At 38.8% G+C, this 27,574-nt stretch overlaps 1 protein-coding gene and 3 non-coding genes across 4 annotated transcripts; 2 read left to right on the plus strand and 2 right to left on the minus strand.

Moving 5' to 3' along the window:
- Window positions 1-1,834: 1,834 nt before the first annotated feature.
- TRNAY-GUA (transfer RNA tyrosine (anticodon GUA)) lies at window positions 1,835-1,924 on the minus strand. Its single transcript is given in 2 exon segments — window positions 1,835-1,870; window positions 1,888-1,924. It is a non-coding gene; the product is annotated as a tRNA-Tyr (tRNA).
- A 247-nt stretch (window positions 1,925-2,171) lies between these two features.
- Window positions 2,172-2,244, plus strand: TRNAR-ACG (transfer RNA arginine (anticodon ACG)). Its single transcript has one exon. It is a non-coding gene; the product is annotated as a tRNA-Arg (tRNA).
- Window positions 2,245-2,930: 686 nt separating this feature from the next.
- Window positions 2,931-3,019, plus strand: TRNAY-GUA (transfer RNA tyrosine (anticodon GUA)). Its single transcript is given in 2 exon segments — window positions 2,931-2,967; window positions 2,984-3,019. It is a non-coding gene; the product is annotated as a tRNA-Tyr (tRNA).
- Window positions 3,020-6,375: 3,356 nt separating this feature from the next.
- Window positions 6,376-27,522, minus strand: DNAJC5B (DnaJ heat shock protein family (Hsp40) member C5 beta). The gene is made up of 4 exons (XM_070942247.1): window positions 27,416-27,522; window positions 15,577-15,790; window positions 11,439-11,610; window positions 6,376-6,470 (listed from the first exon to the last, which is right to left on the minus strand). The coding sequence occupies exons 1-4, from the start codon at window positions 27,520-27,522 to the stop codon at window positions 6,376-6,378; spliced, it is 588 nt and encodes a 195-aa protein (XP_070798348.1).
- Window positions 27,523-27,574: the final 52 nt, after the last annotated feature.

Genomic DNA, 27,574 nt, shown 5'->3' on the forward strand with positions numbered 1-27,574 from the left:
ATTTATACTGGCATACTTTAGTGAGAATATAGAGAAGAGCTGCATGTCAGCAACAAAGAGGTCCAGCCTCCTCAGAATGATGAGAAGAAATAAAATCAACCATCCTTCAGGAAGGTGGGCAGTGAACCAACTGCCAAACCACAAGGCCTAAGGTGTGGATACTATCCCTGCAAAATGGCTGAGGCCTATGCCACCCATAACCATCATAGGCTTCTGACAGAAAATAAGGGAAACTAACACAGGATTGGAAATGACAAGTGTTCATTCCATTGCCAGAAAGGCACTTCAGGGATTGCTCCAAGTATTGTACAATTGCCTTCATCCCTCACATTAGCATTATTTTCCTTAATATTGTACAACAACAACTGTCACCGAACTGTCCCATTGAAAGGGAAGTACCAGATGTTCAAGATGACTGGACAGAAAGTCCAGTTGCCTCTTGAAAAAAAGTACCTTTGAGACAACCATGTCCTGCATGAATCTCCATATACATTTTTGTCTTTAGCTATTTCCCCCCCAATATATAAAAAAGACAAGTGCTAGAAATATGGGGGATATTGGGCACCAAATCAGAGCCATATGTAAACCTACATTTCTCCTAAAATTCCATGAAAGAGGCATGAATTGCTTGATAAAAGCACTGGCCACAAACCTTTACAAAGCAATCTGGTTAAGTTAAATTCAGGTAATCCTTGTTTATCGACACTTGTTCAATGACCACTCAAAGCTACCACAGTGCTGAAAAACGAGACTTAGAACTGATCTTTTAAATTGTGGCTGTTGCAATGTCCCCGTAGTCATGATTGTGATTCAGGTGCTTGGCAACTAATGCTTATTTATGACAGTTGCAGCATCCTGGTCACGTCATCATTTTTTGTGATCTTCACTGCCAGCTTCTGACAAGCGAACTCAATGTGGAAGCTGGCAAGAGGTTGCGAATCACAGTTATGTGACATTGCACTTAACCATCATGGGTGATTTGCTTAATGACAGCAGCTAGAATGAACAAACTGACATAAGTGGGGCTTAGTCATGTGGTATTTCACTCTACAACTATGCTGGTTATCCATGGAGTTGCTGGTCCCAGTTGCAGTTGGTAAGTGCGGACTATCTGTACAAGAATGTTTTTAATGTATCTGATTGTTATCAGATAAACACTATCTCTCTGGCCCCCATTACAGTAATGTGTGTGTGAGAGGGTAATAGCACCTTTTATTCTAAGACAAATGTTAAACTTTTGTTAAGAGGGACTATAAACTGAAGAAAAACGATAAGGTTTCCTGCTAACTCTGTTACTCTGAAGAGGTGTGTGTGTAACTGAAGAGTGATGCACGTAAGTATCTGCAGTATATGAATATCCCTGTATTTCTCTTGGACCTATGATCCTAGTTCTACTCCAATGCTCACCATAGCAATTAAAGTAACAAACTCAACCTACAGACTAATTTCCCCCCACCCATGTATGTTTCATTCCATTTTTATTACTTTTTTTACACTTTAGACATTTTTTTTACATTTATGATTAAAGCAACAGTGGGGAATGAAGGCTGCAATATATTTTTGATTAAACAGGTAAAGTATTAACATACTGCAATATGTTAGAGAGTTTCTGATTAAATGTTTAGAAAAGGCATCCCTTTTATTTTCCTTGTTTCTCTAACTGTGTATCTGACAGTTCTTTATTAACCCAGTTGGGTGGCAGATGTGATGATTTATTTCACATGAAATTATTTCTTATTGTCTTCATCCATTAAAATGTATAAAATTTAAAACGTATTTTTCAATAGGTATATGCCACCATTAACATTGTGCATAGGAAAGAAAAAAAAGAATCTCCTTCGAGCCGGAATCGAACCAGCGACCTAAGGATAACCAGTGTTAATTCATCTACAGTCCTCCGCTCTACCAGCTGAGCTATCGAAGGAACGAAAAGGTTGTTTTGAAAGAGATATATAAGCTGCCAAAATAGAGTAGACTTTATATTAACTATTCCCACATCGTTGTAACCACATTTGCAGAAAATGAATAAAGCACAGAAGCATTTATGATACAATTTTTACAGCAATCAATGTAACTTGTTATATGGAAGAAACTCAAATCGAATCTAAAAGCTCACTGAACCAATACCTTTTTATTATTTTAGATTTTTACAAGAAACAATTTCTCACGGAGGGCCAGTGGCGCAATGGATAACGCGTCTGACTACGGATCAGAAGATTGTAGGTTCGACTCCTGCCTGGCTCGGAAGATTTATTTTGCAAATGACGGGAGCCCTTTAGTGTTAATGTATATATATATTAAACAAAATCCATGAAATTGTTTTTTTTTTCAAATCTGGTAAGGCAACGCTCGAATCTAGTTCAGAACAAACTTAACACATCATTAGTAACACAGTGCGCTGGGTCTAGATTTTCCTCTTTCCAGGAGTCGACTCCTGAATTTATTTTACATGTACAAACGGCATAGCTCAAATCAGATTGTTTTCCATTGCAATCGCATAAAATAAATTAGATATAATTTTGTTTTATGTTTAGAGACTTTAGCTGTTAATTGTTTTGAAAAGACCCTGGAACAGATAAGAAACATGGGACGTGCAAGCCAGCCATTTCGCTTTGAGCTCATATAAGCTCTTCGATTCTAACGGATTTATCATCTCCTTTAAAAATATGTATTAAAAATACGCTCGCTTTTTTTGTCCCTTTCTCTTATCAATCCCACAGTCCGGGGCTCTCCGCGCTTTCCTAGCTATCTCCTGACACGCTCTCCCATTTTGGAGTTGTAGAAACACTAAGCCACTGATTTCCACCAAAGAAGCCGGAGCATTTTCGAAGCACGCGATCTTCAGCGCCATCTTGCGATCTCACCGTCTCTTTCAAGCAAACTCTACTCACGCTCTTTACACTCAGTAGCAAAAAACGCCGTACTGTATCCCTTCGATAGCTCAGCTGGTAGAGCGGAGGACTGTAGAGTTACTCATACTGAAATCCTTAGGTCGCTGGTTCGATTCCGGCTCGAAGGAGGCTTTTTATTCTAGAATTTATTCTTTGTCATTACTTCTGAAGTTGCCATTCACGCTTTGAGAGGAAACAAAAAAATAAAAATAAAAATTAAGACCTTATTTTGGATTCGCTGATGATTTCGGTGGGAAACAAAAAGGCGTTAGGAATAAGTAAGTCACTTTTGTTGCCATTACTTTAATAAAGCGAAACTAAGTTTACTGTCAAACGGAGTTTCATTTGAGAAGGAGCTTCTCGGGAAAACAGCGAACTGCTAAATTTATAGTAGTGGCACAGTGTGATACTACGCGGAATTTACAAACTTGGGTGTGTGTGTGTGAATTAAAGCACAACAGAAATAATAAACAGAAAATCCTAATTGGCATAAAGCAGTTTCAGATTTATTTTTTTCTTTCCACCCCTTGCTCTGTTGTTCTTGCATGATTCTTCATATTTCTTTGGGGTGATGGCAATAATCTGTTAAAGCAACCCCTGCCTACGTGCCATGCAGAAGAGTTCGTTGCTGTGACACAAATCTCGGCTCAAATCAGTGCCGTTTAAAGCTGGGTTCATAGCAAAGCAAAGCAAAAAAAAATCCATGGTGGGAAAAGATAGCTTAAAGTTGGAGCATTTTTGTTACTTTAGGAACTGAATTGAAGGAAAATGCAATGTTTAGATAAGGCGCATTTTGCTAAGCATCTAACTATTATTATGACCGCCTGTACTTTGGTGGCTCGTGTCCATGCATCAGTTGTGTGGATTGCAAACAAGCCTGAGGAAGATGCACTGTGCGCCCCCACATCCACACCCAAAGAGTCGAGGGGTAGGAAGGGAGAGGAAGGAAATCCGAAGCGGGGTGGGGAAAACCATTCATAAGAAATATATGTAATGAACATACATTTAAACCAAAATACCTTGTTGTACCCTTTTATTGCAGACAAAAGAGCTGTGTTTTCATTTTAAAAGAACTGAAAAAGAGAGATACTGAAAACAAGAAGAACTGATAGAGCGGAAAAAGTGCTCCGTTTGGCAGAGAACGAGGAAGGGAGAAAACCGGATTAACACTTTGCATTGGAGAGGCTGGGCAATTGCTCCACACAAGGATAGAAACAACACAAAAGGCAACAATGAAAGAAGGAGTGGGGAGAGGGTCACAAACATTGAAATGGGGACTAGATTGTAAAACGACTGAACAAGGATTTAGCAGAATCTGAAATTAATGTGATAAATGGGAAATTAGTAAATACATGTGGAGTTAATTGTATTTAATATTTCAAATTATTCCATTATTTTCTGGTTTTATCCTAGATATATGGCTTCTTAGGAGAATAGTCTTCTAGGTGCCTGAAATACCAAACTATATCTTAAGCCAAAATTGCCCCCTTTAAAAAGACACAGTAGTGGTAGATGAAGAAGTCGTAGTAGAAAAAAATGATACTGTTCTGGAAATTAGAAAAACAAGATTTTTTTCATGAAAAAAGTGGATACATAGATCTTATATGGAATTTTTATTCAAGTAATATATTGGTCAGCAAAGTGAAATGCAGTATACAAAGTACATTTTGAATTGACTACCAACAATATCTACACATGTAATCAAGATTATATTACTGTACATTTTTCATTTTACAGGATTTGTTTTATATTCCTTGTCCTACTAGCCATGTAATGAAAAGCAAATGCTATATTGTCAAATGGCTAATGAATATTGTATGACTTTAGGTTATCTAAAATGGAATACATTTGTTCTTGTATAGATTGTAGGTCTAGATGTTTATTCAGACATCACTAGACTAGTCTTTGATATCCTGGCTTTTTTCCTGCTATATTTTTCTGTCATTCTTTCAAATTATTAACTTTCTAGCTTAATTATGTCCATGATTGTTTGGATGTAAAATCCAAGAAATGCATTAAGATTTTATTTCTCAGTAAATATGCATCCCACAGGGCAATAGCCATGATTGGATTTGCATTCATCAACTGGAAAACTTGTTCTTTTCCATAAGCACAACTCAGTTCATATCCCATGCTGTTTCTACAACATAGTCTTTACTACAAAACTGAACTCTGCTTGAAATCTTTCAGTTAAACCATTCTCAAGACTGTTTCTATGTATACACAATATAAGTTTTATAAAATGAGATTGTTTGAATTCACTTTCCATGGAGTAGGATGTTTAGAGTTGGTCTTACTATTTTTGTACAGATTTATATTGTTAACAGTTTGCTTTACTGTCCTTCTGATAAAAAAAAGATATAGCATTCCAAAGACTGGGGACTGATTTCGAGCCATTGTTAATCTCTCCTTGATTAAGTAAAAGCATAACAATAATAATTGATATGCAAAAGTTAAATCCAAACTGCATGCACAAAATATTGCTTTAAAGTTCAAATCTACCTAAATTTATCTGAAAATATATATCATTTAACCTTTAAATATAATTCTAAGAGTTAGATTACAAGATGGTATCAGAAGCCCAGATGTGGTATACAAATTATATTGGTTTTCAATTATTAGACATATACATGGTAAGTAAATAAGTTTAAAACTATTGAAATATAGATTTCTGGTTGTAGTGTATTTTGCAGTGAAGGAAACTTGAATATGTCAAATTGAAATCTGATGTATCAATGAATCACATATTCACTGAACAAAAGTAGAGTCATGGGCATTTCAGTTGCTGAAGAGGGATACAGTAACTTTTCAATTATTTATACCTACAGCATACCCAAATGCAAATTAATTTATTCCCTAACTCTGAGTTTTCTGCATTTCCAAGATAGTAGCAGAACTGTGCAATAATCTTCCATGGACAAAACAAACCTATTAACATTACATATTGTTTTATACATGTATTCTCCGGGGAAAACAATCTACTGAAGAAATAGTAAGAAAAGCAGTATTGCTTTTAAGAAAAACTATATAGGTGAAGAAGCACACTAAGATCAAAATAATTGTAACACTGCAGAGAAAAGTAAGGATGTCAGTCATTTTCAACACTTCTAGGACTTGAGAAGAAGCAGTACTATAACAACTTTAATGATTTTAAATTCACTAGGGACCACATGAAAGTACCCAGAATATTAGGGACTTTCTTACATACTATCAGAAGAGCATGTTGTATATCATATGTTTCTAGCAATATTGGAAGTGCATGTATTTTAAAAATAGTTTGTTCCTACTATGTTTATAGTATTCATGCACGCAACAACACAGTTTTGGAAACAATATTATGGTAGAGCATCTTCTCAGATTTAGGGCTCAAGTCGATTTGATGGTACATGGTGGGCACAGTGTCCTAATGTCTTTCATGTTCTAACAATACTTTACAATCCAGAAGTTGTCGTTTATACTCCTTCAAATTCTAAAAGCTGCTGATTTATGATTCTGTGCGATAGCTGCGATGACTGTCACCAATAAGCTGGGTTTTCTCAGTTGTATTTGTTGGCTGAAGCAGAACTGGAGCTTCCCCATCTAAAACAGCAAGAATCAAGAATTAAATATCTCCATCTTCCATTCTTATTAACAAACATAGGTGGTAAGAAATTACTTCTATTTGGCAATACACAACTATTCCTAAATAACATGCAAACTACTGCCTTCCAAATACATTGGACTATACCCTCAGTATAGTACTCAGTAAACCATATTTATCCAGGGTTTTTTTCTAACACATTTTGGGGAGGGCACCAAGTTGGGGAAGATCACTCTTTATCCAGTTTCCCCTTAAATCAGCCATGCTTAAGTCTTACTAAAAAGATCTAAGTATATGCTTACATTTCTCTGTTCAATTGACAAGTGCTTTAACTACATATTATTGTGAAAATTTATCTAGTTTTAAGAAGTGAAAAGCTTCAGAGCTAGAATTCTTATTTTTCTATGAAAGATCACTTCCTGTCCATCACTTCCTGTTTCCTGTCCATTCCCATTTCCAGCATAGACTTCTCTTTAATTCCTTTTGTACTTTCTTTGTTCCTACCCAACTCAATTAACACATTCTGATCCTCTTTCAAAATCCTATGCTCCACAGTACAGGAAAATCCTTCAGCCTACTAAATATCATTACATAATTGCACTACCTCCAAATTGGCTATATGCTTATTTTCACAGAAGATGAAGTACTGTTATTTAAAATAACAATATAGAACTAGGCAGAATAGGCAAGATTTGAGAGCACTAAATACAAGGAATTTCACAATTATGGTTTGAGTCACCTGGTAAAAAGTATACCTATCTAAAAGAAAGCTATTCCTGGGAATTCAGAAGGATTTGAACTTGGACATTTAGGAGTGGGAATAGGCATTTATGATGTGCTCCAGTCTAACTAGAACTATTGAATTCCTTTGTCAAAAGAATAATGGCACAGATTCCCAGTTTTGTGTGGGAAACAGGAAAATTGTTCTTTGACCCCCAAAATACGTTTAATGTGGTTTAAAAACAGTGACAGATTCCCCTGCCATTCCCCCAAATCCTGGCTATTTCCATTTTACTTCATTTTCCTACCAACTGTTGCCTTTATCACCCCAAAAATGTTATGCCAGTCTCCTTGAAATCCTAGGTTTCTCAGCTCTAGTTAGGAAGATTTAGAAATAAAATAAAATTGCCATCTGGGCTTCATTTGTTTTAACTCAGATGCCATGTGAGGCATTTAAAATTCTTTAGAAGTGTATACATGCATAAAACATGGATGCATATTGTCAGTGGACAGTTTGCACATTCAAGAAATAATTCTATGATAAAGAACAGATTTTCAACTGCCCTGCAAAAAGTTCAATATTTCAATCAAGATTATTGTTTCAGCTATCATACATTTTCAGTGGATAAAATTCATTTTCTTTCAATTGTTTTTTCAATTGAAATGACACATCCCTCCTCAAAGCATATTGGCTATTATATATTCATAAGAGTTGACAAAATTGATTCTTCAGAATAAAAATCACCAACATTTTTCACCATGCCTAACTAAATAGCTTGACATTTGAATAGATTTGCATCAGTAGTGGGTTTCAATTTCAGACATTACCGGTTTGCTCGTGGGCGCAGACGCTGCTTCTGTGCATGTGCAGAGACATCCGGGTGGGTGGGCGGAGACTTCCACCACCGCCGCCACTGGTTTGCCCAATCCGGGGCGAACCGGTAGCAACCCAGCACAGATTTGTATATAGGTGTTCCCTCCAGGGTTCCAAATGTATTAGAGTATGTGGTACAGTTCAGGAAGTTATCGACTTACAACCATTATTTAATTTAATTTCTTAAGTATAATTGTTGCAGAATCCCCATGGTCACATATGATCAAAATTTGGAGGCTTGTCAACTGTTTCATATTTATGATGGTTACAGTGTCCTGGAGTCATGTAATCATAAAATGGGCCACAACTCACTTAACAACTGTCTTGCTTAACAACAGAAATGTTGGGCTCAATTGTGGTTGTGAGTCAAGGACTACCAATACAGAAATCCTGAGGTTCACTTGATGTAAGCGCTAACCAGAGACTGAACTTTTTTTTAAAAAGGGCTGTTTGTGTTTTGCTGATGTTTGTTGGGTTAGATCAGGTACCTGAAATTTTACTCTTTTTAAAAAGATTCATTGCTGATTTCAGAATCTATTTATGAACAGGATTTTTTTTAAAAAAATGTAGTGTTCTATTTATCATGTTTCTCCTCCAAATGCTCTTCCTTCTAAACCTTACATTAGCATTATAAAGGAAACATTATTAATTTATCAGTTTTCTGCTCTGCTTTATCATTTGAAACAATTCTGAATCTCCTGTTTCCTTTGCAGTGAAGCTAGTAAAATTGAGTAGTATAAAAATTATTCTGCACATTTTTAAACTGATAGTTACTTATAAGTAAGAAGGCAGTAAAATGGAACCCAGTTATTAAATAGCCAGGAACATAATGTGTGGAGCAAAAATAGGAACTGAGGAGACAGTGTCCCGAAGTAAAACTGAAAAAAGATCATAATGCAATTCCGTTTAGCACTGCTTCACTTAACACCAAGTTGCTGATCCTAATTTGGTCACTAAACAAGGGCTACCTGTAGTCAAACAGCCTCAAACAACATAATATCTAAACCCAACACAAGTCTGAGAATTGCTGCCTAGTTAAAATCTCCCACTCATTGCTGTAATGGCTCATTGTCCTGTTTATGCTCAGTGAGTCAGAGAAGGAAAATTTGACGCTGGAAGAAAACTTTTAGGGTGCCTTTCTAGAGGTTAAATTCTCTCCTCAAATCTGGCTTTCTATTCTTATTTTCCTAGCAGTAAGAAACCAAGCATTTAATTTATATCATTTAATAGCTGATTTCTTTGCGTGAGAAGCTATTCAGATTTTTTTATTATTATTATTTCATATATTTAGTACTACTAAAATTTGGGAAGAGGCTTTGCATATATTATATACACACACACTCATACAGGTCATTTTGTTTCCAACTCAGGGGTGAAATTCAAAATTTTGCCCTACCGCTTCTGTGGGTGTGGCTTGGTGGGCGTGACAGTGGAAGTATATTGCAAAATCTCCATTCCCATCCCACTCTGGGACCAGCCAAAGGTGGTTTTTGCCAGTTCTCCGAATTACTCAAACTTTCCGCTACGGGTTCTCCAGAACCTGTTAGAACCTGCTGGATTTCACCCCTGCTCCAACTTAGTCCTATTTAAATGAACCTATAAGACTTGGCTCTGCATCAGAGAGGTTGATAGATGCCTGTGTGATATTAAATGAATGTTGATTTTTCCAGACTTTCTCTTGATGACATAATTCTTTGTTATTACTGTTTTTTAATGTTGCATTTGTGAGCTGCAGAGTTGTACCAAACTTGAATGGTCTATAAATCCCTTAAACACACACACAAACACAAACATACACGTAATAGTCACACATTAAAACATGAAGCCACTGGGTGAGATCATCCGTGGTTTTGGGGTGAAGTGTCATCTGTACGCTGATGATACTCAGCTGTACATTTCCACCCCAGACCACCCCAACGATGCCCTTGCTGTGATGTCTCGCTGCCTGGAGGCCGTGCGGGTCTGGATGGGGAGGAACAGGCTCAGACTCAACCCGTCCAAGACCGAGTGGCTGTGGCTGCCGGCGTCCCGATATAGTCAGCAGGTGCCATCGCTGACTATTGGGGGTGAATCTTTGCCCCCCACAGAGAGGGCTCGCAATCTGGGTGTCCTCCTGGATGCACGGCTGTCTTTAGAAGAGCATATGACGGCCGTGGCCAGGGGGGCCTTTTATCAGGTTCGCCTGATCCGCCAGTTGCAGCCCTTTCTGGACCGGGACGCCTTGCGCACAGTCACTCATGCCCTTGTCACCTCCCGGCTGGACTATTGTAATGCTCTCTACATGGGGCTCCCCTTGAAGAGCACTCGGAGGCTCCAACTGGTCCAGAATGCGGCCGCGCGGGTGGTTATGGGCGCAACCCGTTGTGCCCATGTGACACCCCTCCTGCGCGAGCTGCACTGGCTCCCAGTGGTCTTCCGGGTGCGATTCAAGGTGTTGGTTACCACCTTTAAAGCGCTCCATGGCATAGGACCCGGGTACCTTCGAGACCGTCTTCTGCCACCAATAGCCTCCCACCGACCAGTCCGCTCCCACAGAGAGGGTCTCCTCAGGGTGCCATCAGCCAAGTTATGTCGGCTGGCGACACCAAGGGGGAGGGCCTTCTCTGTGGGAGCCCCAGCCCTGTGGAATGAACTGCCCCCGGAAATACGCAAGATCTCCGACCTCCGGGTGTTTCATTGCGCATTGAAGACCCTGTTGTTCCGCCAGGCCAGGCTATCGACTTAATAATTTTAAATTGGGGTATTTTAAATTTTTGGGGTTTTAAATCGGCCAAATTTATTTAATTATTTTAATTTTTAATTATTGTTGTGTCTTGTGTTTTTAAATTGGCTGTACACCGCCCTGAGTCCTTCGGGAGAAGGGCGGTATAGAAATAAAATTATAATAATATAATAATAATAATATACCTTATATGTTTATAAGCCTTATTTATTTATTAAATGTATTTACTGCCTATCTTGCTATCACACGATTCTGGGTGACATATGGCTAAAATTTTTATGTAAATCAGACTCTTGCTTTCCATTGCTATACTTCTTCACTCTACTTCATTTTACACTGAAAATAATATTCTTCTCATTTCAGTGCTCTATAATCCATCAGTTGTAACTTCTACCCTAGAAATTAACTAATCACATAAATCAGGATATTAACGAATTACCACCTTCTGAGCATTTAAAATAACCTGCACTGCAGATTGAGAGGAATTCAATTAACACTTCTTTGTATAGGATGTCCTTTCTCAAATTAAGATCCCCAAAACTGAGCAGCCGGAATAAAGACTTTGGGTACTCTTTTGAGAAAGTAAGAGAGGTTTCCTTTTTTCTTTTTTTGGTTAAATAGTATAATCCATGATTCTACAATCACAGGTACCTTTTTCCATGTCTGTCTTGATTTGCTCTTCCAGATCTTCAGGAGACATGCAGAACTCTTGCTCTTCTGCTGTGGGCTTGGGTTTGCATTTTCCACAACAGCAATTGAAACAGCAGCAGAGGCAGCAACAACAGTAGCACCCAGTCAAAAGACCACAAAGGGTGAACAGACCCTTAGAGAAGCAGAAAAGAGGAAGAAACGTATTGAGAGAGATCAGAATAGAGAAATAAATTCCTTTCTGGTTTGATTTAGAAAATATGTGCGTTGACCTCAAAGGTTTTTAAGGAGTCTTCCAGGGTTGACCAAAGAAATGTTGATACCCAAGAAACTTATATGGGCATTGACCTGCCCTGTTGCTGAAAGAAAGTCAATGGCTTTGACATCAGTGATTTGCTTGACCTTGCTTCTGGTGTGTGTGTGTGTGTGTGTGTGTGTGTGTGTGTGTGTGAGAGAGAGAGAGAGAGAGAGAGAGGGGGGGGGGAGTGCTTGATTAAAGGGTCACCCTATAAATGTAACATTTTAAAAAACTAAGTGGAACTTACAGGTTCAGAGGAAATTTACTTCTGAGTATTAGTTGCTGTAAAGACAAAGTGAGATACAGTAATTCTACTGCCAACAGAGTAGAGGCCATCCAAATCTCAGAGAGATGCTGTTCCATAAGGGAGAAGGCATGCTTCTTACAGCCCACCAAATGACACTGCTTTACTGATGTGACCCAGAGCATTCCCAGTCTGCTTGATTTGGTAAGCAGACAAAAACTATTGGGAAGACGCAACAAGTAATTTCGCTCCATGCCATATGGGGTTTTAAAGATGACAACCAGCACTTTAAATTGCCCTTGGAAGCTTACTGGGAGCCAATGCAGCTCATATAGCTGTGGCATTATGTGAAGTTCCATGTGATGTTCCATGCAACACCCAATACCGCATGTATCACTGAAAAACAACTGGAACTTCCAAATGTACTTACATAGTCTATAATGGGAAGTGACTATGGCATGAGATACTGTGAGCAGTCCCTCTCAATTTAAACATTGCTACAACTGGTGCATAAGTTGGCCCCCACGGAGAGGGCGCGTAACTTGTGTGTCCTCCTGGATACACAGCTGTCTTTAGAAGAGCATATGACGGCCGTGGCCAGGGGGGCTTTCTATCAGGTTCGCCTGATACGCCAGTTGTGCCCCTTTCTGGATAGGGACTCCTTATGCACGGTCACTCATGCCCTCGTTACTTCCCGCCTGGACTACTGCAACGCTCTCTACATGGGGCTCTCCTTGAGGAGCACTCGGAGGCTCCAACTGGTGCAGAATGCGGCCGCGCAGGTACTTATGGGGCGACATGGCGCTCCCACGTGACACCTCTCCTGCGCGAGCTGCATTGGCTTCCAGTGGTCTTCCGGGTGCGCTTCAAGGTATTGGTTCTCATCTTCAAAGCACTCCATGGCTTAGGGCCCGGTTATTTACGAGACCACCTTCTGCCTCCGATAACCTCCCATCGGCCAATACGCTCCCACAGAGAGGGCCTCCTGAGGGTGCCGTCTGTCAGGCAATGTCGGCTGGTGACTCCCCGGGGAAGAGCCTTCTCTGTGGGGGCACCCGCCCTCTGGAATGAGCTACCTCCAGGGATATGACTGCTCCCGGACCTCCGGACCTTCCGCCGGGCCCTGAAGACTTTTTTATTTCAGCAAGCCGGGCTGGGTTAAAAATCTTTTAATTGGGCAATTTTATGGGTAAGGGGTTTTAAATTGGGGAAGCCAAAGATAAATTTAATTTCGTTTTAAAGTATTTTAATATTTGTATTGTGTGTTCTTAATTTTGGCTGTTCACCGCCCCGAGTCCTTCGGGAGAGGGGGCGGTATAAAAATTTAATAAATAAATAAAAATTTAATAAATAAATAAATAAATAAATAAATAAATAAATAAATAAATAAGATGTAATTGTGCAAAAGTTTTCCCTGTCACAATTGCCACCTGTTGAAGTAGGAGCCACACATCCAGGAGGACCCCCAAATTTTGCACAGCTTGTGGGAGGAACATAATACCATTTATCACTAATATGGGGGACTTACAGCTACTTAAGGTTTTGCCAGCATTGAGCCAGAGCTGGCTCTTCCCCATCAATACCTGCATGGCTTAGAGGCATTGGGAAAGTACCTCAGTGATATCACTTGGGCATCCAAGGACAGAGATGTATGCTGAGTACTGATGTACTTAATCTTTTGCTAATGAATGACCTTGGCCAATGGTTTCATGTAAATATTAAAGAGGAATAAATCAATGGCATATGGCTAGATTCCCCCCCCCCAAATTTTGACTGGAACCAGCAATGTAGGAAGAAGACCCACCAACTGTACCCACTTCTCCCTACTGTCTCACCTGGTCCAAAAGAATATAATAATCAATTATATTGAAATTGAAAGATCAAGAAGGAACAGGGTGGATACACCAACACCATCCCTATTCTGAGACTGCCAGAGGTTATCCACAAGCACAAACACAATCAGTGTCAGTATATATTTTGGCCTGAAGCTTAACTGCAGTGGGTCCAAATATCAGTTGCTTCCAGCTTCTTTGGAGTTGTAAACCTGCCACCTTTTCAAGAACCTTCTCCCAAAACGGAAGACTGGAGATTGAACAGAAATTGTCCAGTACTGGCCATGAATTCTCAAGCCACTTCCAACTCAGGATCAAGTGAAGGCAGGGCCTGATGAATTCTCTTTCAGCCCAACTGCAGAGTCAAGCAGCTCAGGCAGAAGAGTATTGTGTAGCAGGAATGCATGTACACAAGCAAGAATTGGTATTCTCTCTCCCTAGAACTTCATGTTCAAATCATGAATGAGGAACTTTAATTTTAATTTTAATTCTCCCATAGCAATTACTGTTTTAATCACTGTTTTTGTTTTTACATATTTCAAATGCACCCAATACATACCAGAAAGCTGGACGGAAAGAACTAAAAACCCCAACCTTCCTTTGTGTGTGGAGTGGGAGTTTGTTATTTCAGGTGTTGTGATGCTTGGGGGGAGAGAGGGCAAGTATTAGTTGAATGACCTTTTTTGCACTCTCCTGCAGGGAGTGATGATTAGTCATTTTCTGCCTGTTCTTAGCATCTCAACATCTGCAGAAGTGAAGACAGTTGAGTAATTTTTTTTGTAGGGCTCAGAAATGAATGTGCAAGTGCTGCAAGTCACACCCAGGAGAGCCATACTATAAAGTTTGATCATAGAAATGAAATATAAAAATATAATATTTTATAAACTCACCCCTATTCAAAATGGCAAACCTTGAGTGTCTATGTTCTAGCTAAATTAATAATATTGTCTTATCCAAAGGCTCTTATAACTAGAAATAGCAGTGAGAATAACACATAAGGTGTGAAATCTGGCACTTTTGGGATGCCTGAGGCCTAATATGTTTGGTCATACTGTGATGGAAATGCTAATGTGTGTGATAGGTATAAATGCCAAATCTTTACAATTACATAACAAACAAGATGAGTAAGATTTTCAATGTCATCCGAATTGCAAGATCCATTTTTCTTGGGTCAATCCATTATGTTTTGTTCCAGAAAGGCCTCCTCAAATCTTCTACTTCCTTTTTCCAGCCCTTTTACAAGATATTTAACGTGTACCATAATGATAAATCATGTTACGTATTACAACTGCTTACGCATACACTACGCCATATATATATATATAATTATATCCCAAAATAGGGATAGGTTTGTACTTTAATAACTGATTATCTGGTTGTCACGCCAAGAAGATTTTTCTCTTTGAAAAATGAGTCATTTTCATTTAGTCATTTCTGAGAAGAAAGTCAAAATTAACCTAGAGCTTTAGCTTCAGATATAATTAATGTCTTCAAGCAATTAAACGTGTATGCAGAATATTTAATTAGCAAATAAGAGACAGGGATATATCATTTAATAAGCACTTTACCAGAAGTATGGAGATAGAACAGCCATGTCATTAAAATTTCTGAGACTAAAACCTTTCCTAGATTAACTGATCTAGAACTCTGCAATGCTTAAGTGCAAATTCTGTGAAAGCTGTAACAGAAAGGCTAAAACAGATGATAACAAACCAATGATTGTGTGTTTCAGTCTCTGGTCTACCAGGTTTGCAGTTAAATACTTACTTTTGCCCACCAACTAGAAAGCATGAAATATGTATTGACATTTTCTTCACCAAACTGTTCAGCGATGTACAGCCCTAATGATCCATATTGGTCATATATATTTCTTTTGGACACATCTGTTAATATTGCATGAGCATTGTTAATTTCTTTAAATTTTTCTGCAGCCTCTGGGTTATCTGGGTTCTTATCAGGATGATATTTCAGGGCCAATTTCCTTTGATAGAAAAGGTGAAGGACAAAAAAAGAGATGAAGATAACATTAGAAACAAGACAATGTCTTCTTTGAGAAGAATGTATAAACCACCTAATGTTAGATTTAGATCCCTTGTAAACAGAGGAAAAAAATACCTTCATGGTGCTACTTTGTACATGAAATAATTGTTCAGTATTCTAGCTGACATTTTTGCTCATTTTAATTTTTTTTAAATTTCTAATGTCCATACTGTCATTTATTTTTAGTGGGTCTTGATCAAATCACAAGCCCATTCCATTCTTTTATTCCAAAATTCCATTTGGTATTATAAAGATAATCCAAGGTTGGAGAAGGAAATATTTACATTTTAAAAAATATGATATTAATAAAACCAAATTCTGTTCTGAAATTTTATTCCTTATGGAAAACAAAATTGACATATTTCATCTCTAAACATAATAATTTGCTCTCTTATTTTGTCTGAACCTAACAATGTATCTTTCAACCATTATAACAGATATTTTGAAGATTCTGTTGCAGACCAAAACAAGCTGAAGGCATGGGTGTAACAACTTGTTCCTACAGCCTTTCAGAACTTTCAACGGCATAGAAAATTAGTTATGCAAATAAAGTAATTTTGATGTTAAAATTCTTATAACTCTCCCCCTTATAGAAAATATGGCATTTACACCACTATTTCACTAATTCTCTAGTCCATTTCTGAATAGGGCCATAGATTTTATTCAGAGTTTTTGCCTTAGTAACAAACTTGGAGAAATTGCCTACTACACAACAAAACAAGTAAGATACTAACATGGTAAAGAAAAGAATAGTAAATTTTATCTTGCCAAAAAAATTCTTAAATAACAAATTTCAGACCAACAAAAACCCAACACAGTAGAGAAACACATTCTACACACATACACACAGAGAGAGATCTTTATTCCCAGTTCACTGACTAGATTCACACATTGTACCAAGCCATGGTTTGTTTAAATTATATTTTAGATTAGGAAGGGGTGTTTTTTTTGCGGTGGGGGGGGAAGGGAAACCACATAATTTATAAAGTCAAACTCAAACAAATGGCATTATAGCCTAGCATAATATATGAGGCCGGATATAGTGGGAGCATCATAATTAACTGTCTTTACATGATAGCATTGTATAAATAAATCCATAAAAAATGTGTTTAAAATCCATAAAAACCATGTTCAGAGTTTGATATTATGTTAAACAGAAATTAGATATTCAGAAGTTTGAAAATAAAGTAAATGTATTAAATCAGTTACATTTGAAAAAGCACCAGATTTGTTCTTTCTGTATATTATCAAAATATGGACAACTTGTAAAAAAAAAAAATCAAAGCATTCTTGGAAGATCAGCAGGAATTGAAACAGTTCTTCACATACAAATAGTTTTAAAATGTATTTTAAGATCCAGATTGGATCTTGCAGTTTTAAAATGTATTGCAATAATGATTGCTTTTTCAATGTCATGACTGAATGTGGCTAATTGTTTTGTAGAAATGCTATTTCAAGTATCCCTGACTATCTGTGTATTCAGAACTTGAGCAGGGAAATTTTGACATGTTATATGACTCTAATTGTGTTATTTTTGTAAGTTTTAATTTTTATATTAATGACATTACAAATATTTTGTATACGATATCACGAAGAGAGCAAAAGAATGGAAATGTAAATGGGTTGGTCACATAGCAAGAAGAACTGATGGCAGGTGGACCAAGGCAGTCATAGAATGGATCCCATTTGATAAAAAGCATCCACAAAAGAGACCTAAAACAAGATGGCTTGATGACATCAGCAAATATTCCGGGCCCAATTGGCAAAAGAAAGCTAAGGATCATATTGGTTGGAAACATGCAGAAGAGGCCTTCATCCTGTAGTGGATAGACAATGGCTAAAATGATGATGATGATGATGATGAGGAGGATGAGGATGAGGATGTAAATATGTCCACAGTTAACAAAGGTGACCAAGATAGTTTAATTACTGACACTTACTGTTGCTCAGAAGACTTAAATAGCTTAAGTGTGTTCATTTGTAGACTAGATATTATTATTGTTACACAAAATTTTTTAAAAACCACATGGTACTGATCTAGATAGAATGCTTAACAGAACTTGGAACTCATAGAAAACAGAGAGAAAGTTAAGGGATAAAACAGGAAGGCTACAAAAGGATTTTATTTTATTTATTTTTATTTTATTTTGAATTTGTATACCGCCCTTCTCCCTGAGGACTCAGGGCGGTGAACAGCCAAGTAAAAACATCAAGTACAAATATTAAAATACAGTTAAAATATACATATATAAATTTGGCCCCATTAATTAAAAACAATAAACAAAACACTTAAAAACACTTAAAAAAAATTAGGCCAGCCCGGCTTGCTGGAAAAGGAAGGTTTTAAGGGCACGGCGGAAGGCACCGAGGTCTTGGATACTCCTTATCTCTGGAGGCAATTGATTCCAGAGGGTAGGTGCCCCCACAGAGAAGGCCCTCCCCCTGGGGGTCACCAGCCTGCACTGTTTGGCTGATGGCACCCCGAGGAGGCCCTCTCTGTGGGAGCGCACGGGTCGATGGGAGATTGTCGGTGGCAGCAGGTGGTCTCGAAGATAGCTAGGCCCTATGCCATGGAGCGCTTTAAAGGTGATAACCAACACCTTGAAGCGCACCCGGAAGACCACTGGGAGCCAGTGCAGCTCGCGCAGGAGCGGTGTTACATGGGAGCGCCAGGCTGCTCCCGTCACTACCCGCGCTGCTGCATTCTGGACCAGTTGGAGCCTCCGGGTGCTCCTCAAGGGGAGCCCCATGTAGAGAGCGTTGCAGTAGTCAAGGCGAGAGGTGACGAGGGCATGAGTGACTGTGCACAGGGAATCCCGATCAAGAAAGGGCCCCAACTGGCGGATCAGGCGAACCTGACAAAAGGTCCCCCTGGTTACAGCCGTCAGATGTTCCTCCAAGGACAGCTGCCTATCCAGGAGGACTCCCAGATTGCGAGCCCTCTCTGTGGGGGCCAACGACTCGCCCCCAATAGTCAGTGATGGAGTCAACTGACTATATCGGGATGCCGGGAGCCACAGCCACTCAGTCTTGGAAGGGTTGAGCCTGAGCCTGTTCCTCCCCATCCAGATCCGCACAGCCTCCAGGCACTGGGACATCACTTCAAGGGCATCGTTGGGGTGGCCTGGGGTGGAGATGTACAGCTGGGTGTCATCAGCGTACTGGTGGTATCTCACCCCAAAGCCACGGATGATCTCGCCCAGCGGCTTCACATAAATGTTGAACAGGAGGGGCGAGAGGACCGACCCCTGAGGCACTCCACATATAAGAGGCCTTGAGGTCGACCTCTGCCCACCTGCCAACACGAACTGCGACCGGTTGGAGAGAAAGGAGGAGAACCACCGTAATACGGTGCCCCCCATCCCCAACTCTTCCAGCCGGTGCAGCATGATACCATGGTCGATGGTATCAAAAGCCGCTGAGAGGTCTAACAGGACCAGAACAGAGGAACAACCCCTGTCCCGAGCCCTCCAGAGATCATCAACCAACGCGACCAATGCCGTTTCCGTGCTGTGTCCAGGCCTGAAACCCGACTGGAACGGATCTAGATAGGATGTTTCCTCCAAGAATTGTGGAAACTGTCACGCGACCACACTCTCAACAACCTTCGCCAGGAAGCGAAGGTTGGAGACAGGACGATAGTTGGCCAATATTGCCGGATCCAGGGACGGCTTCTTGAGGAGAGGCCTCACCACCGCTTCTTTCAAAGCGGCGGGGAAGTGACCCTCACTCAACGAAGCGTTGATAACACCCTGGAGCCAGCCTCGTGTAACCTCCCGGGAGGCCAGTACCAACCAGGAGGGACACGGATCCAGTAAACATGTGGCCGCACTAAGTCTCCCCAAAATCCTGTCCACATCATCCGGAGTCACAGCATCAAACTCCTCCCAGGTAACATTCTCAAGACTATTCCTCGTCACCCTGCCCTGATCTACCCAGTCAGAGTCCAAATCCCCCCGGATCTGAGTGATTTTGTCATACAGGTATTGTCCGAAATCCTCCGCCCTGCCTTCCAAGGGATCCTCCCGCGCTCCCGGATGGAGCAGGGAGCGGGTTACCCTGAACAGGGCGGCCGGACGATTCCCTGATGACGCAATAGAGGCGGAAAAGTAGTTAAACTTTGCCGTCTTTATCGCCACTAGGTAGGTCTTAATATGCGACCTTACCAGTGTTCGGTCAGATTCAGCGAGACTGGCCCTCCAACCACTCTCTAGGCGTCTTTTCCGGCGTTTCATCTCCCTCAGCTCCTCGGTGAACCAAGGAGCCGCGAGGGATCGACACCGGGTCAGAGGCCGCAAAGGCACGACTCGATCCAAGGCCCCACCAGCTGCCCGATCCCAGGCAGCTACCAGGTCCTCGGCCGAGTCGTGTGCCAGATCTTCAGGAATTGGCCCAAGCTCCGTCTGGAACCTATCAGGATCCATCAGGATCCATCCATTTATTGAGTTGGGGAGGAGAGGCATGAAAAAAGCACTCAGAGTAAGTGCACTAGGTATTAGTTATGTAGAAGAATTACTCTGGAAAGTTTTTGAAATCAATGATGATGCTATTTCACTAGTCCATTTCTGAAGGGACATAATCATCCCTATTGGGCTCCTTCCAAATTGTTAAATACATCAGGAATGGAAATCCAGAATTTGAAAATTTGAAGAAGGAGGAGGAGGAGGAAGAGGAGGAGGGGGAGAAGGATGATGATGATGATGATGATGATGATGATAATGATAATAATAATAATAATAATAATAATAATAATAATAATAATAATGTACAATTTATTGACATCGCGGTAGCAGGAGATGCCAGAGTCGAAGAAAAAGAACTGGAAAAAATCATGAAATATCACAACGTGGCCATCGAAACTACACGGCTATGGATGAAACATGTAATAGTGATACCCATTGTCATTGGGGCACTTGGTACTATGTCTAAGAATTTTATAACACACATCAACAAATTGCAGCTCCTGCAATAATACCAGCGGAACTGCAAAAAACTGTGCTACTTGGAACATCGTACATTTTAAGAAGGTACTTGGTTGATACTTAGGACGCTGGAAGCAACCCGTATCAACCATTAGCACCAGTCAATGGTATTTGTGATACATTTTTGAATGTTCAGTTGACTGAGTTTCACATTTAATGAATAAAGTAAATAATAATAATTCTGTATTGGCCAAATGTACTGTATTTAGACACACAAGGAATTTGTCTCTGGTGCATACGCTCTCAGTGTACATACAACAATAGTGATAAATCATTATTATAGTCATTGTAAAAATACATTGTCATTAGTTTATGAATCTACAGGTTTCCGGATCACTTCTTGATTAGTTTTATATAGTGGTGGGCAACCATTAGATAATCAGGGGAAAAAATGGCATTTAATGGTTTTCTGAGCAATGAAGGCAAAACAGTCATTCAAAGTGTATGGAACTGTATCTTGCATTCAAAAGGACCAGGATTTTCTACAGGAGCAGTGTAGGTAGAGATGTGGGGGACTGGATTATTTTTAAAGTTCGGCTTTTAGATCTACACTTCAGATTGTTCATGGCCCCATCTCAAAATAAAAGGAAACTATACTCTGCAAAGCAGATGGATGGGATCCCGGGCTCATGAAAAAGAGTTTCAGAGTTGGCACAGGGCCCTAGGATTGAAAGTTGTTCACCCAAGTTACTTGTGCTACTGGGATGAAGTAGGGAATAGAAAAGTAGTATGTGGGATTCAGGACATTTATCAGTGGTGAAATGTAAAAATTGTTACTACCAGTTCTGTGGGCATGGCTTGGTGGGGTTTTTTTTTTTTGATGTGACCGGGTGGGCGTGCCCAACTTTTTATTTTTCCTTTTAAAAGCATTTTTTCTTTTCGGTCGAAGAGATTGTAAAAAAATGCTTTTAAAAGGCTCTGATGATCCCAGCTGAGTTGCCTGATCATCAGAGGCTTTTGTTTTCTTTTAAAAGCTTTATTTTTGTTGCTTTTAAAAGAAAAAAAAAGCCTTTGACAATCAGGCAACTGATGTGACCGGGTGGGCGTGCCCAACTTTTTATTTTTCCTTTTAAAAGCATTTTTTCTTTTCGGTTGAAGAGATTGTAAAAAAATGCTTTTAAAAGGCTCTGATGATCCCAGCTGAGTTGCCTGATCATCAGAGGCTTTTGTTTTCTTTTAAAAGCTTTATTTTTGTTGCTTTTAAAAGAAAAAAAAAGCCTTTGACAATCAGACAACTCAGCTGGGATCATCAGAGCCTTTTAAAAGCATTTTTTCTACCAAAGGCTCTGACGATCAGGCAACTCAGCTGGGATTGTCAGAGCCTTTTAAAAGCATTTTTCTACAACCTCTTCAGCCGAAGAGGTTGTAAAAAATGCCTTTAAAAGCCTCTGATGATCAGGCAACTCAGCTGGGATCGTCAGAGCCTTTTAAAAGCATTTTTTCTACAACCTCTTTGACTGAAATGCTTTTAAAAGTAAAAAAAAAAAGCCTCTGATGATCGTGCGGCTCAGCTGGGCATGGGGGGGGCAAGGATTTTTGCTACCGGTTCTCCGAACCACCCGCTGCCATCACTACCGGATCAGGTGATCCAGTCCGAACCGGAAGCATTTCACCCGACATTTATGCAAATTAGTTGTTTCCTTTGTGCATCCTGTGTGGGTCAATGTGCCCTAGCACTGTTCTCTGACTCAAAGCAGGTCAAGTCTTAATTGGAAAACATGTTAACTCTTTTGCAGATAAAATGATATCAAAATGAAAAAGAAGCATCATGTAGCGGTACCACGTTTATGACATTTAAAACATAGATGGTTATGTTCTGGCAAGCACCGAGCTAACTAATAACAATAGGAAATTTGAAGTCAGGTATTCTATGATTATTATACTGCATTGTCAAGTGCTTACTTCAGCAGCAGGTTTTTAGATTCATGAAGCAAATTAACATAAGTTAAAGGATCATTTAGATGAAATCCAAGAGTCTGACTCATCATTTTGCCTTGCAAGTATTTACAACAATTCCATTAAGTGTGAATCCCTTTGATATTTCCACTTTATTCAGAAGCAGCCTTTGTTTTTACCATAATTGCTAATATAGATGGATAAAACACCACTGTCAGTTTTGCCATAGATTGTTATGTAAATGATCGCTATTCATGTACAGGGCAAAATGAAATTCAGTTCACTTTGCATTCTTCCATGACAACTCTCCCCTTATGGGATTAGAGAAACTTTTTCTTCTCTTCCACATGGAAAAACAACATTGAGCATTCAGATATGGTCACCAGTTTCAAGGATACATCTGATTGGTAGCCAGCAAGGAAAACCAGTAGCCATTATTGCAGTTCTAAATATTCAGAAACTGCTCCAGAAGAAAGAGAACTCTGTTAATCCCCAGACAAAGCAATGAAAAACCCTGAAGATGCCATAAGATTTCATTTTTGGACAGATAAAAGTATAAGCTGTTTTAATGCAGCAAAGGGTTATAGAGCAGGAGTGAAATCCAGCAGGTTCTGACAGGTTCTGGAGAACTGGTAGCGGAAATTTTGAGCAGTTCGGAGAACCAGCAGCGGAAATTTTGAGTAGTTTGGAGAACCGGCTAATAACACCTCTGGCTGGCCCCAGAGTGGGGTGGGAATGGAGATTTTGCAATATCCTTCTCCCGTGAGTGGGGTGGGAATGGAGATTTTGCAGTTTCTTTCCTCTGGAGTGGGGTGGGAATGGAGATTTTGCAGTTTCCTTCCCCTGCTATGCCCACCAAGCCACGCCGACCAAGCCACACCACACCCACCAAGCCACGCCCACAGAACTGGTAGTAAAAAAATTTGGATTTCACCACTGTTATAGAGGTTGTATTATTAATAAATGGCACCAGGTTGTGTTTTATGCCAAGAAGCCTGTGTAGTGACGTTTTTTTCCCCATAAGTTTTTATTTTTTTTTAATTTATACATATCATTATGTGGATGGTGTGGTGTTTGAGTATCATACATTTCAATACAGATAAACATATTCATAATTATTACATTCCATTTTCCTCATTCCATATTGTTTACCCTATCTTTTACGCAAAAATTTTATTTTCATATAAATATTAACAAGTATGCAATAACGTCCACTGTATTATCTTATGTTATAATTTCGATAGTATAACCCTCAAGTAGAAAAAATACAAAATTGCCCGTCTGTTTTCTTTTCTCCTGTACACCATATTTCACCCAATTTTACAACAACAATCCATCTCTTTTCCTCTTCTTTTTCCTCCCTCTCTTCTCTTCCCCCTCTCTTTCTCTCTACTTCCCTCCTTCCTTCTCCTCTTTTTCCCTCTACTTCCCTCTCTCCTACTCCTTCTCCTCTGCCCTCTTCTATTTCCCCTCTCTCTTCTTCTCTGCTTCCCTCTCCTTCCCTTTCCTCTCTTCTCCTCCCCTCCACTTCTCTCTCTCCTTTCCCCTCTCTACCCTTACTCTTTCTCCCCTCCTCTCCTACTCCCTTCCACTCCACTCCATTTCCCTCTCTCTTTTCCTTGTTGTATATAATATTCCCAATACCTACAGGATATGATGTATTTTCCAATTAGTATCTCTTTCATCTATAACTATACTTCTTAAAGTTACATTCAGAAATAAAAGAAACAGACTTAGCACTTAAACATGTGTTATTGATAATAATAATTATTATTATTATAATATCATCATAATATTGATTAATCTTCATGTTAATAAATTTACACACATCATCATTCTAATCATATGCCGTATTTTTTGGAGTATAAGATGCTCCCGACTATAAGATGCATCTAGCTTTTTTGGTGAGGAAAACAAGAAAAAGAAATCTGCCTCTGCTTCTGCCTCCCAGCAATTTTGCCTCGTTGCAGCAAACAGCAAATAGCCTGCTTTACTTTCATTTTCGTTTTCAGCATAGCTTGATTAGCACAAGAAAAAAAAATCTGCTCCCAGCAATTTACCTCCTTGCAGCAAGCAGCAGAGACCCGCGCAAAAAGCTGAGTGTGGGGAGGCCAATCCAATCAATTTGTGCTATTTAGGCTGTGCTGAAGCTGAAAGGAGCTGTTTCTTCTTGCTGCTTGCTGCAAGGAGGTATACTGCTGGGAGGCAGAGGGCAAAGGGTGGGGGCCAGTGGGTGGGCGGGGCTACATTCGTTGTATAAGACACACCTAAATTTTCACCCCCTTTTAGGGGGGAAAAGGGTGCATCTTATACTCCAAAAAATATGGGTATATATATATGCAACTACAATATTATTCTTTTAATAATTTCTATCATTTCATTGATCAAACAGCATACTGTCTGAATACCAGTTTCTTATATCCTAACATTTCAAGTTTACTGCCATTTTCATTCTTTGTGTTTATTTTTCATGTTTCTTTTCTTAACGTAGTTGACTTTGTGATACACTGCTTTACACCCTTCCATTCTAAACTTCCACTAATATTTTTCCCCCTCCACATTTTTATATTCAAGGACATGATACTCTGTTTTGTTATTCATATTCCCAATATTTAACTCTTCCTCTCTGTATATTTTAAAGTTTATTAATACACATAAATATATCTACTTTCCCATTACCTACACAATAGTCATATTTTATACACTTTTAATAATACCATCATTCAACCTCTCATTTCCAATGAATAATGAATTCTTATTCATAATTTTCTAGTTTCATATCTATTTGTGGTAATGTTTATCCTAATATTTATTTATATTAAATACCAACTAATTGTCCAGCCTATATCATTCTAATATTAATACAATTATTAACATATAATCATGACATATCTATAACTCTTTTTCTCCCCTTAACCATTATCTCTTATCCACATCCCATCCTTTAATCCTACCTTTTTTTTTTACTTGCCTCCCCTGTTTTCCTCTTAAATCTTTTATTCCATCTACTTTGAAGTTTATATTCTGAATCCATAATTTAATTTTTTCTCCTTGCCCTGTTTTTCTCCACTGTTTAATTTGAAAACTTTCTGCTCTAAATCCTATCGTTTCCCTCCAAAGGGAAGGGAGGTCGCGGATCTTGCTTCTGAAGGCACCGGATGTTCAACCAGAAGTCGCCTATGTAGTGACTTGAGGGAATGGATTACTTGCACACAGAATCATGGAGAGTAAGGGTTAGAAGCAACCTGGAGATAATTTCATCCAGTGGAGAAACCCATTGCTACAGTATCCCTAACATAATTTATTCAGTCTCTATTTAAACATCTGCATCCTGGAGCAGCTCTATGCATTTCATGTTTTTTTCCCCTCTTCCTGATCTTTATCTCCTAGTTTGCTGTCCTCAGGATATGCTACATTTTATCAACACCCTTCCTAAAATACAGTACCTGCATCTAGGTTGGTTTTTTTTTTTTAAACACATTTAGGCATATTGTGGTGATATATTTGATGAATCGGACTAAGCCAATGGTCTGGTTGCCACATTATCTTGCACTGTAAACTACCCAATATCCCACTTTGATTCACTGAGAGCAGTGAAAAGAAAATATTTTGGTACCATGCTTTTAAAGTGGACTTGCTTTTGGCTGGTGTCCTGTGATTTTATGTTATATGTATGTTACATCTAGTCATTCTGAACATGAAGAACTGGTAGTCAAGAATTCTTGGTTTTTTAAAATCCTTCCCAGTGCTTTCTATATATTTATTTATTTTTGCTGCAAAATATTTTTAGGTTCAAACCATTTAAAAGTTTAAATTTTTAAATGGTTTGAATCCCATATTCTTGGGTTATTATTTAATAAACAAAATATTGGTATAATTAATTTACCTCCTACACATTATAATATTCAAATTCTAAGAAGATGATACCTTGATGTATTTATTGAGGTCAATATAAATAATTTAGGAAATGCTTAAGATGAAAATATATTTTAATCTCTTGTAGAATTAACCTAAACTTCATATAATGAGGTGTTTATATTATTAATACAATTTCATGTTAACTATTAAATGTTTTTTAATTAGGAATTGTTAAAATTCATTCTTAGATATGTATTTATTTATATAATGGCCATATTATATGCACTGTTTGGATTAAATTTGCACAACTTTTATCTCCGGTCTTCTCATAATAGTGGCAAATTCAGTGTTTACATTAAGATTTTTCACAATCTTTAAAGTAATAAACATATTTGAATTAAAAATTTTGAATAATGTAAAAGTCTAGGAAATAAAGCAGAGCTATTTTTAACTCTTATGATTTATCAATTTTAAAAGGGTTCTTCCTGTAACTTTATAAGGTTTATGTTTTCATTTGCAATACCGTTTTCATAACAAAGGTGAGTTATCATAGCATCAATAGCCATTTTGTTTTTGTTTTGTTTTGAAACATAACTGACACTATTGTAACCAATTATCTTAAAATGAAACATTTAAGCATGTCCAGTCCTGAAAGCAGTCAATTCACATTCAGCCCTTGAGCATCAACCCTCAAATAATCTGAAAATACCTCTGAAAATAGTTGCGGTGAAAGAAGGTATTGATATTTTTTTTTGAATAGATATAAACAAATGTGAATGGGTAGGTAAACCTCTTGGTACTTATCAAGTACATTAGATTTTCATAAATACCTGTAACTTTTCTTGATTTCTTCATGGGATGCCCCTTTTTCAAGACCCAGGAGTTCATAGAGAGCTTCTCCTGATGTAGATAAATTTCTCTGTCTTTGCTCAGCCATCTTATCAATGCATTTTCAAGAACTCTAATGTGAAAAAAAGGACATCCAAGAA

This window comes from Pituophis catenifer, unplaced genomic scaffold (genome assembly GCF_029215685.1).
Source record: "Pituophis catenifer annectens isolate HBS135680 unplaced genomic scaffold, rPitCat1.0.hap2 SCAF_3, whole genome shotgun sequence".
Lineage (NCBI taxonomy): Eukaryota > Metazoa > Chordata > Lepidosauria > Squamata > Colubridae > Pituophis > Pituophis catenifer.